Here is a 16585-nt window from a genome sequence, read left to right on the forward strand (position 1 = left end):
GACGGAAATGAATGAAAAAATTTAACCGGGAGAAGAACGACCACCTTGCTTGATGTTGGTTCAAACGTTGGGCTGACTGAAGGTACAGGAGGTTCTTGTGGTCAGAATAAATACTGATCGGATGAGGAGATCCTTCCAACAGGTGTCGCCACTCCTCTAAGGCGAGCTTTATAGCAAGCAGTTCACGAGAAAGCATCAACCTCCAAAGCAAAACGTTTTCCCGTATCCGATCTTGATAGAATGGGAGCTGAAGCATAAGCAGACTTTCAGCTGGAGAAAGCTTCCTCGGCCTCAGGGGACCACAACTTTGGGTTAGCGCCCTTCTTGGTGAGAGCTACGATGGGAGCAACCACACAAGAAAAATGTGTGATGAACTGGCGGTAGTAGTTTGCAAATCCCAGGAAATGTTGAATAGCCCGCAGACCGGTACGGTGAGGCCAATCCAAAACCGCAATTTTATTGGATCCATTTGCAGTCCTTCATGAGAGACAATGTATTCTAGAAAAGGAAGACTGGATTATTCAAAATGGCCGGGGACGGAGATGAGTGACGGACTGGGACTCGCATGCGGGCGCGTCCTGGGGGAATGTCCGGCCGGAGCGTCGCTTGTGACAGTATACCAAAGCCAAACACAGGAGTGCGCGTATATGAAAAGTCACAAACAAAAAAAGTCACAAAAAACACACTGTGCCAAAATATTGCCACAATTTTACCCAAGAAAACAAGGGTAAAATGCTTCATAAATATCCCCACTGTTTTTCACTCCTAGATTTGTAAGACACCACCTAGTCTGTATTATGTGAAACTTTATTTTTCCTTCAGCAGAACGAAACAGATTTTGACTGTTTTTGTAGAGGGAAAATGAAACTGATCCCATTATTTGGAACATGATGCTCCTTTAACCCCTCCCCTCATATAAGAGTTCACTTTTCTCTCCCCTCTTGCAGATCCTCACCAGTCTCTCTGGGAAGGTTATTAAATCTACAGTTCCAGAATCATGGAGCACTTCATGTATGAACGGGATCTGAATGCTCCCCCTAAGTATGACTCCCAATCCTATGAATCCATTAAGAAAGAATTACCTGGCCAGACTATGAAATCCACTGTGGTCACAATCACGCCTGATAGCCCCCCTATACGGGATCACATCATTTGGTCACTTTTTAACACCATATACTTGAATTTCTGTTGCTTGGGACTTATTGCCTTTGTTTTCTCCATTAAGGTAAGACAATGCTATTGCTCTGTAAAGAAATTGTCTATAGTTGTTTAACCCTCTTTTCATTTTTCATTTGAAAGGATTTCTGTATTTCTGTATTTTATTTGCCCTTCATGGAGATTCTGTATAAAACATTGTTTTGCCTATATCCTGCCCCCCCACACACACACACTCTTTACTGTAACAGCTCATTAGTTTGGAGTAACTGTATTAGTCCAGTGCAGAGGCAAGATAGAATAGAATGTTGCAGAATCTTGTTATACCATCTTGTATTTTGAAGACACAAGCTTTTTGGAGTCCCCCCCCTTTATGAAGTCAAAAGCATTTCTGAGCAGAAAACAAACAGGCTACATCTCACAAATATGTAGGGGCTAAAACAACAGAAGTGGAGAATTCACACTAAGTTGGGCCATAAATTGTCAAACTATAGGACCATAAACTACATTGATAAATTTGGGGGGAGAAGCCGGGTTGAGATTGGTGATACAGCAGGACATGGTGTGATACAGGAGAGAAGACAACCCAGCTTATAAGAAGTTTTTATAATGTGCTCAAAAGCTCAAATCTGCCTTAAAGGGGTACTTCGGTGGAAAACAATGTTTTTAAAATAAACTGGTGCCAGAAAGTTAAACAGATTTTTAAATGACTTCTATTTCAATGTCTTAAATGGGCACTGTCAGACACAAAAACTTTTGATATGTTGTAAAGCAGTGTTTCTCAGCCTTTTTGGCGACTGTACCCCCAAAGGCTGAAAGTATGTCCGCGGGTACCCCCTCGCGCGGAACTTGCACGCGAGGGGTACCTGCGGACAAAAGGTGTGTTCTTACCTTTATACTAATGCATCGCCCCTCCATCTGAATCCCTCTGTGCTATTATTCCCCTCCTCCATCTTTATCCCCTTGTGCCAATATCCCCCCCTCCATCTTTATCCCCTTGTGTTATTATTCCCCCTCCATCTTTATCCCCTTGTGCTATTATCCCTTCTCCATCTTTATCCCCTTGTGCTATTATTCCCCCTCCATCTTTATCCCCTTGTGTTATTATTCCCTCCTCCATCTTTATCCCCTTGTGTTATTATTCCTCCTCCATCTTTATCCCCTTGTGTTATTATTCCTCCTCCATCTTTATCCCCTTGTGCTATTATTCTCCCTCCATCTTTATCCCCTTGTGTTATTATTCCTCCTCCATCTTTATCCCCTTGTGCTATTATTCCCCCCTCCATCTAAATCCCCTTGTGTTATTATTTCTCCTCCATCTTTGTCCCCTTGTTTAATTATTCCTCCTCCATATTAATCCCCTTGTGCTATTATTCCCCCCCCCCCCTCCATCTTTATCCCCTTGTGTCATTATTATCCAATATGGCAAAAGGGGATCAGAGGGAGGGGGGATAATAGCACAAGGGGATTAAGATGGAGGGGGGAATAATGGTAATAGGGGATTAAGATGGAGGGGGGAATAATGGTACAAGGGGATTAAGATGGAGGGGGGAATAATGGTACAAGGGGATTAAGATGGAGGAGGGAATAATGGTACAAGGGGATTAAGATGGAGGAGGAATAATAGCACAAGGGGATAAAGATTGAGGAGGAATAATAGCACAAGGGGATAAAGATGGAGGGGGGAATAATAACACAAGGGGATAAAGATGGAGGAGGAATAATAACACAAGGGGATAAAGATGGAGGAGGAATAATAACACAAGGGGACAAAGATGGAGGAGGAATAATAGCACAAGGGGATAAAGATTGAGGAGGAATAATAACACAAGGGGATAAAGATGGAGGAGGAATAATAACACAAGGGGATAAAGATGGAGGAGGAATAATAACACAAGGGGATAAAGATGGAGGAGGGAATAATAACACAAGGGGATAAAGATGGAGGAGGAATAATAACACAAGGGGATAAAGATGGAGGAGGAATAATAACACAAGGGGATAAAGATGGAGGAGGGAATAATAACACAAGGGGATAAAGATGGAGGAGGGAATAATAACACAAGGGGATAAAGATGGAGGGGGGAATAATAACACAAGTGGATAAAGATGGAGGAGGGAATAATAACACAAGGGGATAAAGATGGAGGAGGGAATAATAACACAAGGGGATAAAGATGGAGGAGGGAATAATAACACAAGGGGATAAAGATGGAGGAGGAATAATAGCACAAGGGGATAAAGATGGAAGGGGGAATAATAACACAAGGGGATAAAGAGGGAGGAGGAATAATAACACAAGGGGATAAAGATGGAGGAGGAATAATAACACAAGGGGATAAAGATGGAGGAGGAAAAATAACACAAGGGGATAAAGATGGAGGAGGGAATAATAACACAAGGGGATAAAGATGGAGGAGGAATAATAACACAAGGGGATAAAGATGGAGAAGGAATAATAACACAAGGGGATAAAGATGGAGGAGGAATAATAACACAAGGGGATAAAGATGGAGGAGGAATAATAACACAAGGGGATAAAGATGGAGGAGGGAATAATAACACAAGGGGATAAAGATGGAGGGGGGAATAATAACACAAGGGGATAAAGATGGAGGGGGGAATAATAACACAAGGGGATAAAGATGGAGGAGGAATAATAACACAAGGGGATAAAGATGGAGGAGGGAATAATAACACAAGGGGATAAAGATGGAGGAGGGAATAATAACACAAGGGGATAAAGATGGAGGAGGAATAATAACACAAGGGGATAAAGATGGAGGAGGGAATAATAACACAAGGGGGTAAAGATGGAGGGGGGAATAATAACACAAGGGGATAAAGATGGAGGAGGGAATAATAACACAAGGGGATAAATATGGAGGAGGGAATAATAACACAAGGGGATAAAGATGGAGGAGGAATAATAACACAAGGGGATAAAGATGGAGGAGGGAATAATAACACAAGGGGATAAAGATGGAGGAGGAATAATAACACAGGGGGATAAAGATCGAGGGGGGAATAATAACACAAGGGGATAAAGATGGAGGGGGGAATAATAACACAAGGGGATAAAGATGGAGGAGGAATAATAACACAAGGGGATAAAGATGGAGGAGGAATAATAACACAAGGGGATAAAGATGGAGGAGGAATAATAACACAAGGTGATAAAGATGGAGGAGGAATAATAACACAAGGGGATAAAGATGGAGGGGGGAATAATAACACAAGGGGATAAAGATGGAGGAGGAATAATAACACAAGGGGATAAAGATGGAGGAGGAATAATAACACAAGGGGATAAAGATGGAGGAGGAATAATAACACAAGGGGATAAAGATGGAGGAGGGAATAATAACACAAGGGGATTAAGATGGAGGAGGAATAATAACACAAGGGAATAAAGATGGAGGAGAGATAACACAAGGGGATTCAGATGGAGGGGGGGTAATCAACCCTCCCCCTCCATATTAATCCCCTTGTGCCGTTATTCCCCCTCCATCTTTATCCCCTTGCGTCATTATTCCCCCCTCCTCTGATCCCCTTTTGCCATATCGGATAATCATGGCACAAGGGGATTAATATGGAGGGGGGCAGGGGGGTTGATTTTCCCTCCCTCCATCTTAATCCCCTTGTGTCATTATTCCCCCCTCCCTCTGATCCCCTTTTGCCATTTCCCCCCCTCCATATTAATCCCCTTGTGCCATTATTATCTGACATGGCAAAAGGGGATCATAGGAAGGGGGAATGGAGCAAGGGGATTAAGATGGAAGGGGAGAGGGATAATGGCGGAGGGGGGGATGGGGAGAAATAAAGCACAAGGCATTACATTTTAATGCCTTGTGCTTTACTACTCCCCATCCCCCCTCCGCCATTATCCCTCTCCCCTTCCATCTTAATGCCTTGTGCTCTGTCCCATACATCCCCCCTCCATCCCATGCAGTCCCCCTCCGTCCCATACAGTCCCCCTCCATCCCATACAGTCCCCCTCCATGCTATAGAGTCTCCCTCCGTGCCATAGAGTCTCCCTCCATGCCATACATTCTCCCTCCGTGCCATACAGTCTCCCTCTGTGCCATACAGTCTCCCTCCTTGCCATACAGTCCCCTTCGGTGCCATACAGTTGTATTTAACTTTTTGTTTTTATCCTTTACCTGGCGTCCTGGGGTCCCCTGTCCTTGAATGCAGTGCGCCCTGTTCGGCGGGGCCGCACTGACGTGTGACGTCCTCCTGCGCTGTGCGGTAAGTCCGCACACGTCTCCCCGGCAACCATGAAGCTCACAGTAGACCCGGCCGCAGCTCGGGCCGTGGCTTCTGTACAGTGAGCTGCCGCGGCCATTCTCCGCTATGCGCTGTCAAATACTGGCCAATGCATTGCCGGTATTTGACAGCGCTTTTGCGCACCCCAGTTTGAGAACCCAGGTTGTAATGCATGCAAAACAGTATTTCATACTGAAAAAGCCAGTCAAACAACTCACCCCCTGCCTGCTTGGACACATGCTAGTGCTGCTGTGTCCATGCGTCATCACCTATGTCATGGACACACTTCCTTGATTGACAGCTGTGAGCGCAGGGCTCATAGCTGGAGGAAAATTCCTCCCACTGTCTGCTTGTGTCCCGCTACTGTCACTGAGGACAAGCTGGGAGTTGTAGTTTTGCTAATGCTAGCGGAGATATGAGTAGACAGCATAGTGAGGGAGGGGGCGGAGACCTGCACAGTGAGGCTACACCCCCTCCCTTTGAGAGGAATTCAGACTAGTGAGATAAACTAAAAGTGTAATAAAAAAATAAATAAAGGTGCTAGACACATAAATTTGATGTACATGGTCAGGATTAGGTACTGAGTGATATATAAAAAAAAAATTTTTTTTGTTAGATCTGACGGGTACGCTTTAATCCTTCCATTACTTATCAGCTGCTATATTCTTTAAAGAAAGTTCTTTTCTTTTTGAATTTATTTTCTGTCTGACTACAGTGCTCTCTGCTGGCACCTCTGTCCATGTCAGGAACTGTCCGGAGCAGGATAGGTTTGCTATGGGGATTTGCTACTACTCTGAACAGTTCCTGAAATGGACATAGGTGTCAATAGAGAGCACTGTGGTCAAACAGAAAATAAATTCAATAGAAAAGAACTTCCTGTGCAACATACAGCAACTGGTAAGTACTGGAAGGATTAAGATTTTTAAATAGAAGTAATTTACAAATCGGGTTAACTTTCTAGCACTAGTTGATTTAAAAAACATTTTTTCCAGTGGAGTACCCCTGTTCATGGAAGCATTAATAAGGACCATTTTGGCTTCAAATGTTTTTCTTTTCTGAGTGTTTTTGAAGCTATTAATGTCATGTATGGAGTAACCTGTTTGGGTAAAATGGTGTTAAACTGCGGTGCAATAGTCCTTTTCTTTATGGTGGTTGATGAAAGATCTGTGTAGATTTATCTTTTATTGCGTTTCTGGCTGGTTTCCCCCAATGTAACGTCCTATTTCACACTTGGTGCATTGTATCATGTAGACCACATTCTCAGTTCTGCAGGTATATACTGTAGCCCTTAAATGGTATATGTCTAGTTGTTGTGGGTGGCTTCAATCTTTGTGAAGATGTTTTGGCAGAGTTTACAGCGAGGTTTGGTGCAGGGATTGGTCCCATTGTCTGTATATGATGTTTCTGTGGGTAGTTTTCTGTTTACCAGCTTTTGTTTAAAATTAGGTACAGTGACCCCCCGACCTACGATGGCCCCGACATACGATCATTTCAACATACGATGGCCTCTCAAAGGCCTTCGCATGTTGAAGGCTGCATCAGCATACGATGCTTTTGTATGTGGGGCCATCGCATAAACGGCTATCCGGCAGAGCAGACTGCTTCAGCAGCCACCAGATAGCCGTTTACGGTGCCCCGTGTGGTCCACTGACGATCACTTACCTGTCCTCGGGGCTCTGGTGCGTCCTCTTCAGGATCCCTGCATCGTTGGCGCTCTCCATTGTCGTCATCACGTCGCTGCGCACGCCGTCCCGTCATCCAATAGGAGAGCGAGGACCCCGGGGAAGCAGAGGCCTTGCCGGAGCGTCAGGGACACCCCGGGGACACGGCGACAGCGCTGGAAGGTGACATCCAGGGCAGCGGTGACGAGCGGTGACGGTCTGGAGCGGTGGGGACAGGTGAGTACAATCTCCAATACCAGTGGTCTTCAATCTGCGGACCTCCAGATGTTGCAAAACTACGACTCCCAGCATGCCCGGACAGCCGCTGGCTGTCCGGGCATGCTGGGTGTTGTAGTTTTGCAACATCTGAAGGTCCGCAGGTTGTAGACCACTGTCCTATACTTTACATTGCACGGATCCCTCAACATACGATGGTTTCAACAAACGATGGTCCATTTGGAACGGATTACCATCGTATGTTGAGGGACCACTGTAGTTGTCTGAAGGCCAAGTTGGAAGGTTCAGGGAAAATGTATTTTATCGCCTCGTCATCTACTAATATCGGCTGCAGGTCCTTAATGATTTTGTGCATTTCTTCAAGGGCAAGATTGTATGTGGCTACCAGTGGTATACGTGACAAGGTTTTTTTCTCTCTGTATTGTAGCAGGTGTTTACGTGGTGTTTGAAGAGCCGAGTGTATTTTCTGATTAATGGTCCTAGTTTGGATCCTTTCTATTTGAATAGTGTTTGTAGATGCATGTCCTCTGTCAACAGTGTTGGAGCGGATGCAATGGTACCTGGTAGCTTGATGCCGTTCTTAGTGTGTAAAGAAAGAAAACTTGGTATGTGTAGAAAGCTGGATCGGTCTGTGGGTTTTCTGTACACTGATGTATGTATGTGTCATTGTTTATTGTTACAATAGTGTCCAAGAAATTCACACTTTGCTAGGACGATAAATAAGAAAATACTCTGCTCTTCAAACACCATGTGAACCACTGCTACAATACGGAGAGAAACAAACATCCCCAAACATACCACTGGTAGCCACATATAATCCTGTCCTTGAAGAAATAAGCAAAATTATCAAGGATCTTCAGACAATATTAGCAGAAGATGAGGTGTTTAAATAATTTTTTTAGGGGCAAGTTGTGCTTAACTAGATTGCCTCATGATTGGTGAGCCTAGGTAGGGCACCCTCCACTGTTGGTTCACCCCCCCTTCAGCTACTGGTCAGTGCGCTTCTGGGGTGGGTTGGTCTCCCTAGGGTCAGGGCCAATCACCTGTAGGGCATGTTTCTCTGGCGCTACATGTCCCCTTCCCTGTACCTTTTATCGCGTTTTCAGCACAATTTCTTTAAACCCCCCCCCCCCTGCATCTATACTCCTGCACATCTCAGAATGTGGTCTACATGATACAATGCACCAAGTGTGAAATAGTATGTTACATTGGTGAAACCAACCAGAAACTCAAGAGAAGAACGAGTTAACACAGATTCTCCATAAACCACCATAAAAAAGAGGAATATTGCACCCCAGGTGGACACTATTTTACCCAAACAGGTCACTCCATAAATGACCTTAAATTCAAGATACTGAAAGAAAATGTCACAACACACAAGAAAGAAAGACATCTGAAGACATTTGTGCTGTACGGCATCCATTTTAGGACATCGTTAGTCGTCAGCAATAACTCCGTCCCGCATGAGGCAAAGCAGCGTCCCGCCTCCTCCCTCGGACCAATCGCCATAAGTCATCAGTTGCAACTCCGTTCCCCATCAAGCGAAACAGCATCCTGCCTCCTTCCTCACACCAAGTGGATATTGACAGGGGGTGATGATGACAGGGGGGTCTGGATGATGACAGGGAGGTTGACAGGAGGTGATGATGATGGGGGATTATGACAGGGGGGTCTGGATGATGATGGGGGGATGATGACAGAGGGGGATGATTTCCCATCCTAGGCTTATACTCGAGTCAATGAGTTTTCCAAGGTTTTTGGGGCAAAATTAGGGCCTCGGCTTATATTCGAGTTGGCTTATACTCGAGTATATACGGTAGTTTTGTTATATTAACCATTCAGTGGTGACAAGATGATCTTACAGCTCCTATTGCTGATATTGAACTCCTGAGATTCCCCTTCATGGTGCACAGCTATTTCTCATATTCTCTATTTCAGTGGGTAGGATCAGAGCTCAGCTATTCGTCAGAAGTGCTTTTGCCTAGATTTCCTTTCTTCCTTTTTTCCTTACTTCTCTGGCCAGTCATAGGACAACATCTACTCCTCTCTGCTATGGCATGGGCATGACAATACAATTAAAGTACATGAAAGTACAGTGAACTGCAGATGATGATGGTTATGTTGACAAGCTATAGGGGCAGCTTCCCAGAACTTTATAGGTGATCAGACATAAGAGGGAAGCCTTGATTTACCTTTCAGGCACAGCATGGACCCTCTGGAGGAGACAGACATGCTCATGATGCATGCACACAATCCAGGCTTTCTCTTTTTCATAACACTAACTAAGCCCCACCCTCACTTCCTGTCTTTCATTCTGGTTTCTTTAACCAGAATTCCTGGAACAACAGGGGAATCTGTCAGCTCAAAATTGTGCTCAGAGCTCAAGTGTTAATGAGGCTGCGCTGAGCCTCTTTCTTCCCCCTTACCTGAAAAAACACCACAAAAAACTGCCCTGTCTTTTTGCACTCCCAAGATGCATTTTTTTCAATAAGGAAAGCACTGCATAAACAAAATCCTTGCAGCTACATTCTGTGCTCTGGCTGTATGTGGTTGAATTAATGATTTCTGGATGTTGTACTTTGACCTTTAAAGAGGCCAACTATGGGGACTCACAGTTCATGTATGGGGTATATAAACAGATTCGTGTAAATCTACAGTGCTAGATGGGAAGTGAGGCTGAGAAAGACTTGTTTTACTTATTACACTAGTTTGCTGTTATATTAGCTGAACAATGATCTAATTTTGAGCTATGACGGCAGGCAAGCTTTGATTTTTTTAATTTACATTCAGTTAAAAAAACATTTGGCATGAAATTTGTCCCAATGATCTATTAGGTTTTTCTAATTCTTCACTTTGTTTTGTTTTTTTCCACAGTCCAGAGATCGAAAGTTACATGGAGACAAGCATGGTGCCCTGAGCTATGCTTCCACCGCCCGCTCTCTAAACATCGCCGCCACTGTGCTGTTTATTGTTTACATGATCATCCTTTTTATTATAATCCGTATGGAATATTTTTGATGAAATATCCAACATCCATATGACCAAATGGAAATAAATAATTTTGGAAAGTGATGCAACATATTCTAAAAAGTATTGCTGCTTGTTTGCCATAAACCTTTTCTTTTTTTTTTCTTCCTTATTGTATCTAGATCTAATGTGAAATGTGCTTCCACACATCTTTGTGTCTACTAGACTTTATTATTCTCTTATTGCGGACATTTAGGTTTTCAAACTCACAAATGCAGGAACAGAACTGTGTTTAACATATAGAGTTACTGTATGTACCAAAAAAGCCCTGATGACAGTAATTTATAAAAAAAAAACAAAAAAAAAAAATACATGAAATACTTTATTGTAAAAATCTGTTGACATACAACACACAGTTAAAACACAGCACCCCTCCCACCTATACAAAACAAACACAATACCATAAGAGTAGAAAAGGGAAGGCAAAGTGATACAAGGTGAGAGTCAAAATAGAATCTCCAACCTGGCTGAAGTGGGGCATACAAGATCTGAAGGTCAAAGACAACATGTTGAAAATGTCAGTACACATCAAATAGTATACAAATGTCCAGGACATGAAAGACAAACCCACTATATAGAGTCAGCCACAATATATGAAGGATTCTCACCTAGAGGTGCTTGTGACCCCAATACATGTTTCACTCTCCCGAGCTTCGTCAGGAGGCATGTCCTGTACTGTGCTGTATGTACAAACTATTTCCATTTCCTTCTCGTGTGTGTGTGAGTAAGGAGTCAGAGATCCTGCAGAATCCCAAAAAGCCTTCTCATATCTCAATAACCTCCACAGCGAGCTAAGCACAAACTCTAGGCTATAAAATTCCACACTAAAATGAGCACAGCCTTGATTTGTGGTCTCATCTCAAGGACCTCCTGTCAATTCCTGCAAAAGCCTCATTATGCACTACAAATCTCAGCCAGCATTGTTCCAGGCACATACAGATATCTGTACAACAGAGCAAAGCTGTGGGTTGATTGTCAGTACGAATGTTGGTGGCAGCACCAGTACAGATTGCAGCAGCCAGGTGCCAGGTGTTAATGGTAACAGCCATGTCAGCCATCTCAAGTTTTTACTGTTTGCCAGAGGTTGTGTGGTTTCATAGGATAGTATGGCCCTTGTGGACTAATTGACTCATTCAAAATCTTCTCAAGAAGAGGAAGAAGAGCATGACAATATGACGGCGAGCAAGCTGTCAGTGGATTCCCCATCATCTACAATTACATGGTCAGATAGATGGTCTGTTACGTGATCTCTGTCTTTGCTTCCCCCTCCTTTTATGCAGAATGATAGCACTAGCCACGAGGAGGAGTTGTGTCACAGTCAGCCTTTGGAGCGTGTTGCTGAGGAGGTGGAGGGGTATACTGTGGCTGATCATAGCACTAGTGGGACTGGTGGTAGTAGACGTGGTGGGAAAGCACCATGATGTAAGGAGGCTTGTTGGTCTGAGCAGCTCAGGAGCAGGTGATAGCAATGCTCCTGCTGCATCTGCAGGCTTGAGAAAAAAACCTTCTAAAAGATGTCAGGTGGGGGTGTACCTTGCACTTTACAATATCCTGCCATGTGGAAATTCTTTACTATCTTACCAGTTGCAGGAAACCAGAAAAATAACATATCTGCAGAGAGAAAGTAAAATATAGCCAGAGTCCCACATTAGGAACAAGGCCTCTATGTAAGCACATGGAGAGGCATCACAAGAGCTGGCTACAAGTATCCATAGCCCATCAATGCCTGCTTTCTGGTGGCTACAGCTAACACATCCTCACCACTGCCTGCTGTCCGCTAACTACAGTTACCACTAGTCCCCACTGTGCACAATGATGTGGCGCAATGGGTGGACCACTTCATGCAGTTATCGGTGGGCAGCACAGTCCATGCCGTGCAAATTTTAACCCCGTAAAGGGTAGCTCTCACCATCCTATTTTTTTTTTTCTGTCCCTGCCTATTGCCAATCTATCCCTAATCCCCTCCCTGCTTTTAATTTTTATTTTTACTATATTAAAAATGCTTTTTGTCTGCCTGGCAGTGTGCTCACTACCAGGCAGACTTCCCCAGCAGGCACCACGTCACTGATGCCTGCTGGGGGGGACTTCTGCCCTTAGTTCATCTACACAGGGTGCCTCCAGCTGTATCATCACTACAACTCCCAGCTTGCCCTGACATCTATTGGCTGTCAGGGCATGCTGGGAGTTGTAGTATTGAAACAGCTGGAAGTACCCTGTGTAGATAAACTATTAGTTACATGCGGCGCTAGCCCGTTCCCTCCGTCTTCCTCCCCCCCCCCCGTGCCATACCCCGTTCCCTCCATCACAACACCCCCCCATTACACTTACTGCAGAGTCCGGCAGCGGCCGGGGAGCTAATGCACTTGCTCTGATTGACAGGCAGGGAGCGAGCGCAGGCTGAATGAAAAAGGACCGATGCCCGGCCGCATCGGTCCTTTTTCAGGCGTGACGTCACACCAGGCTGCAGCCGGCCACTGGGAGGGAGACCCCTAGTGGCCGATTTTCAAATGTAAATTAAACAATTTTAATAAAAAATAAAAATAAAAGTATATTAGAGATATGTTGTAGTACATAAGTACTACAACATATCAAAAAATAAAGTTGGTGACAGTGCCCATTTAAGGACCAAGCCCATTTTCACCTTAAGGACCAGGCCAATTTTATTTTTGCGTTTTCGTTTTTTCCTCCTCGCCTTCTGAAATCCATAACTCTTTTATATTCCCATCTACAGACCCATATAAGGGCTTGTTTTTTGCGTGACCAATTGTACTTTGTAATGAAACCTCTCATTTTACCATAAAATGTATGGCGAACCCCCCAAAAAATTTTTTTTTTACGGAGGACATTTAAATGAAAACCAAAATTTTGCACATTTTAAAGGGGTTTGTTTTCACACTGTACAATTTACGGTAAAAATGATATGTGTTCTTTATTCTGTGGGTCAATACAATTAAAATTATACCCATGGCTAGATACTTTTATATTTTTGTACCGCTTAAAAAAAAATCTAAAACTTTTTGTACAAAATCAGTAATCTATAATCGCCCTATTTTGACCACCTATAACGTTTTCATTTTTCCGTATATAGGGCGGTATGAGGGCAATTTTTTTGTGCAGTCATCTGTACTTTTTCTTAGATACCACATTTGCATATATAAAACTTTTAGAATTTTTTTATACATTTTGTTTTTTAATAAAATGTGACAAAAAAAATGCATTTTTTACGTTGACGCCTATCACCATATGGGATCATTAGTATTCTAATTTGATAGTTCGGACATTTACGCACGCGGCAATACCAAATATGTTTATTTTTAAAAATTACGCTTTTTGGGGGTAAAATGGGAAAAACTGACAATTTTCATTTGTATTGGGGGAGATTTTTCACTTTTTTTTTACTTTTTATTTTTATATTTTTCAACTTTTTTTTTTTACACTTTTTATGTCCCAATAGGGGACTATGTATAGCAATCCTTTGATTGCTAATACTGTGCAGTGCTATGTATAGGACATAGCACTGATCAGTATTATCAGTCATCTTCTGCTCTGGTCTGCTCGATCTCCGACCAGAGCAGAAGACGCCGGGAGACGGCCGGAGCCAGGTGAGGGGACCTCCGTCCGCCATGCTGGATGACCGGATCGCGGCGGCTGCGCTGCGGGCGATCTGATCATCCAAATGCTGGGATCTGTGTTGATCACGGCATCTGAGGGGTTAATGGCGGACATCCTCGTGATCGCGGATGTTGGCCATTACGGGCAGGTCCCCGGCTGCTGCTAGCAGCCGGGACCTGCTGTGTATGATGCGAGCACCGTTCCGATGCTCGCGGTCATACACAGGATGTAAATGTACGTCCTGGTGCGGGAAGTCCCGCCAAACCAGGACGTACATTTACGTCCGTGGTCGTTAAGGGGTTAAAAAACCTAAATGTTTAAACCTCCTGCTGTTAGCTGGCTACTGCCAGTCCTTATAGTCCACCATCACTCTTGCTGCTGCTAATTCCAGCCAGGCCTTTAAAATTTTGAAAAACCTAATTTTGTTGACCTCCTGCTGTCCGCTGGCTACTACAACTCTGACCAGTCCACTTCCTCCTGGTGTATTTTGCCTACTACAAGTCAAACTAGTTTGCCATCACCCATGCTGCTACTACCTTCTGCCAGTCCTTGAAAATTTTAAAAACTTTGTTTTTACATTTTTAAACAAACCTCAGTTTTTAAACCTCCTGCTGTATGATAGATACTTGTACTTTTACCAGTCCGACAACTCCTCGTGTACTCTGGCTACTAATAGCCCCACTATTCTGCCATCACCCTTGTTACTGCTGCCAGGCCTTGATAAATTTGAAAAATCTAATTTATTTAACAACCTTAAAGACCAAGGGCGTACAGGTACGCCTTTGCTCCCTGGTACTTAAGGACCAAGGGCGCACCTGTACACCCGTGGGAATTTCGGCCCCTGCCGCGCGTCGGGCGGGGACCGGACCGGGGTGACTGCTGATATCTATCAGCAGGCACCCCGCGAAAATGCCCAGGGGGGTCATTAGACCCCCCCATGTCGGCGATCGCCGCAAATCGCAAGTGAATTCACACTTGCGATTTGCGGCTATTCCGGGTCATACGGGTCTATAGTGACCCGGTGACCCGGAAAATAAAGGGGATCGTGGATGTCCTAGACACCCACGATCCCCTTGAAGCGATAGGAGGGAGGTGGCCGGGGTGCCACCCCTCCTATCTCTGTTATTGGTAGTCTAGACGCGACCACCAAAATCGGGGGCGGGGGGCTTTTCTTTCGGTTTCCCCATTCTGCCCACCCACAGAACGGGGCAGGATGGGGAAACCGACAGGGACCGGCCCGAAGATCCACTTACCCATCGGCGACGGCAGCGGGCGACGATCGGCGGAAGAAGAAGATGGCGACGCAGCTCCCTGGATCCGACGGAAGCCGGTGAGTTACTTAGCAACATCTGGAGGGCTACAGTCTGAGACCACTATAGTGGTCTCTAAACTGTAACCCTCCAGATGTTGCAAAACTACAACTCCCAGCATGCCCAGACAGCTGTTTAGGCATGCTGGGAGTTGCAGTTTTGCAACAGCTGGAGGTCTACAGTTTGAGACTACTGCACAGTGATCTCTATACTGTGCACCTCCAGATCTTGCGAAACTACAACTGATAGCATGCCCACACAGCAGTTTGCTGTCTGGGCATGCTGGGAGTTGTAGTTTTGCAACATCTGGAGGTCCACAGTTTGGAGACCACTGTGCAGTGTTCTCTAAACTATGGCTCTCCAGATGTTGCAAAACTGCAACTCCCAGCATGCCTAAACAGCAAACAGCTGTCTCTGCATGCCGGGAGTTGTAGTTGTGTACCTCCAGCTGTTGCATAACTACATCTCCCAGCATGCCTTTCGGCGATCAGTACATGCTGGGAGTTGAAGTTATGCAACGGCTTGAGGCACACTGGTTGGAAAATACTGAGTTAGGTAACAGAACCTAACTGAAGGTTTTCCAACCAGTGTGCCTCCAGCTGTTGCAAAAGTACAACTCCCAGCATGCACGGTCTGTCAGTGTGAACGTACCCTAAAAACACTACACTACATTAACACATAATAAAGGGTTAAACACTACATATACACCCCCTTACACTGTCCCCCCAATAAAAATAAAAAACATATTGTACGGCAGTGTTTCCAAAACAGAGCCTCCAGCTGTTGCAAAACAACAACTCACAGCATTTCCGGACAGCCACTGACTGTCCAGGCATGCTGGGAGTTTAGAAACAGCTGGAGGCACCCTGTTTGGGAATCACTGGCATAGAATACCCCTATGTCCATCCCTGTGCAATCTCTAATTTAGTCCTAAAATGCGCATGGCGCTCTCTCACTTCAGAGCCCTGTCGTATTTCAAGGAAACAGTTTAGTGCCACATATGGGGTATTTCCGTACTCAGGAGAAATTGCACTACTAATTTTGGGGGCTTTTTTTTCCTTTTATCCCTTATGAAAAAGAAAAGTTATGGTTTACACCAGCCTGTTAGTGTAAAAAAAAAAAAAGTCCTTTACTTTTTATTTTCACGAGAGGTAAAAGGAAAAAAAGACCCCAAAATTTGTAACGCAATTTCTCCTGAGTACAGAAATACCCCATATGTGGGCGTAAAATGTTCTGCGGACGCACAACAAGGCTCAGGAGTGAGAACGCACTATGTACATTTGAGGCCTAAATTGGTGATTTGCACAGGGGTGG

The 16585-nt window shown here is 44.4% G+C and overlaps 1 protein-coding gene across 1 annotated transcript; it reads left to right on the forward strand.

The window, feature by feature from the left end:
- The first annotated feature begins 940 nt into the window (after positions 1 to 940).
- On the forward strand, positions 941 to 10415 carry LOC130277729 (dispanin subfamily A member 2b-like). Its single transcript, XM_056528463.1, has 2 exons — positions 941 to 1225; positions 10197 to 10415. Exons 1-2 carry the CDS (start codon positions 998 to 1000, stop codon positions 10338 to 10340), a joined length of 372 nt encoding a protein of 123 aa, XP_056384438.1. The 5' UTR covers positions 941 to 997; the 3' UTR covers positions 10341 to 10415.
- The last annotated feature ends 6170 nt before the right edge of the window (positions 10416 to 16585 follow it).

The sequence above is a fragment of the Hyla sarda genome, chromosome 6 (assembly GCF_029499605.1).
Source record: "Hyla sarda isolate aHylSar1 chromosome 6, aHylSar1.hap1, whole genome shotgun sequence".
Taxonomy (NCBI): Eukaryota; Metazoa; Chordata; class Amphibia; order Anura; family Hylidae; genus Hyla; species Hyla sarda.

Excerpts from the sequence above, each read along its gene's own strand:
- LOC130277729 (XM_056528463.1), top strand. The coding sequence starts at position 998 with ATGGAGCACTTCATGTATGAACGGGATCTGAATGCTCCCCCTAAGTAT. Across the intron at positions 1,226-10,196 it reads CCTTTGTTTTCTCCATTAAG|TCCAGAGATCGAAAGTTACA; the intron begins GTAAGACAATGC and ends TTTTTTCCACAG.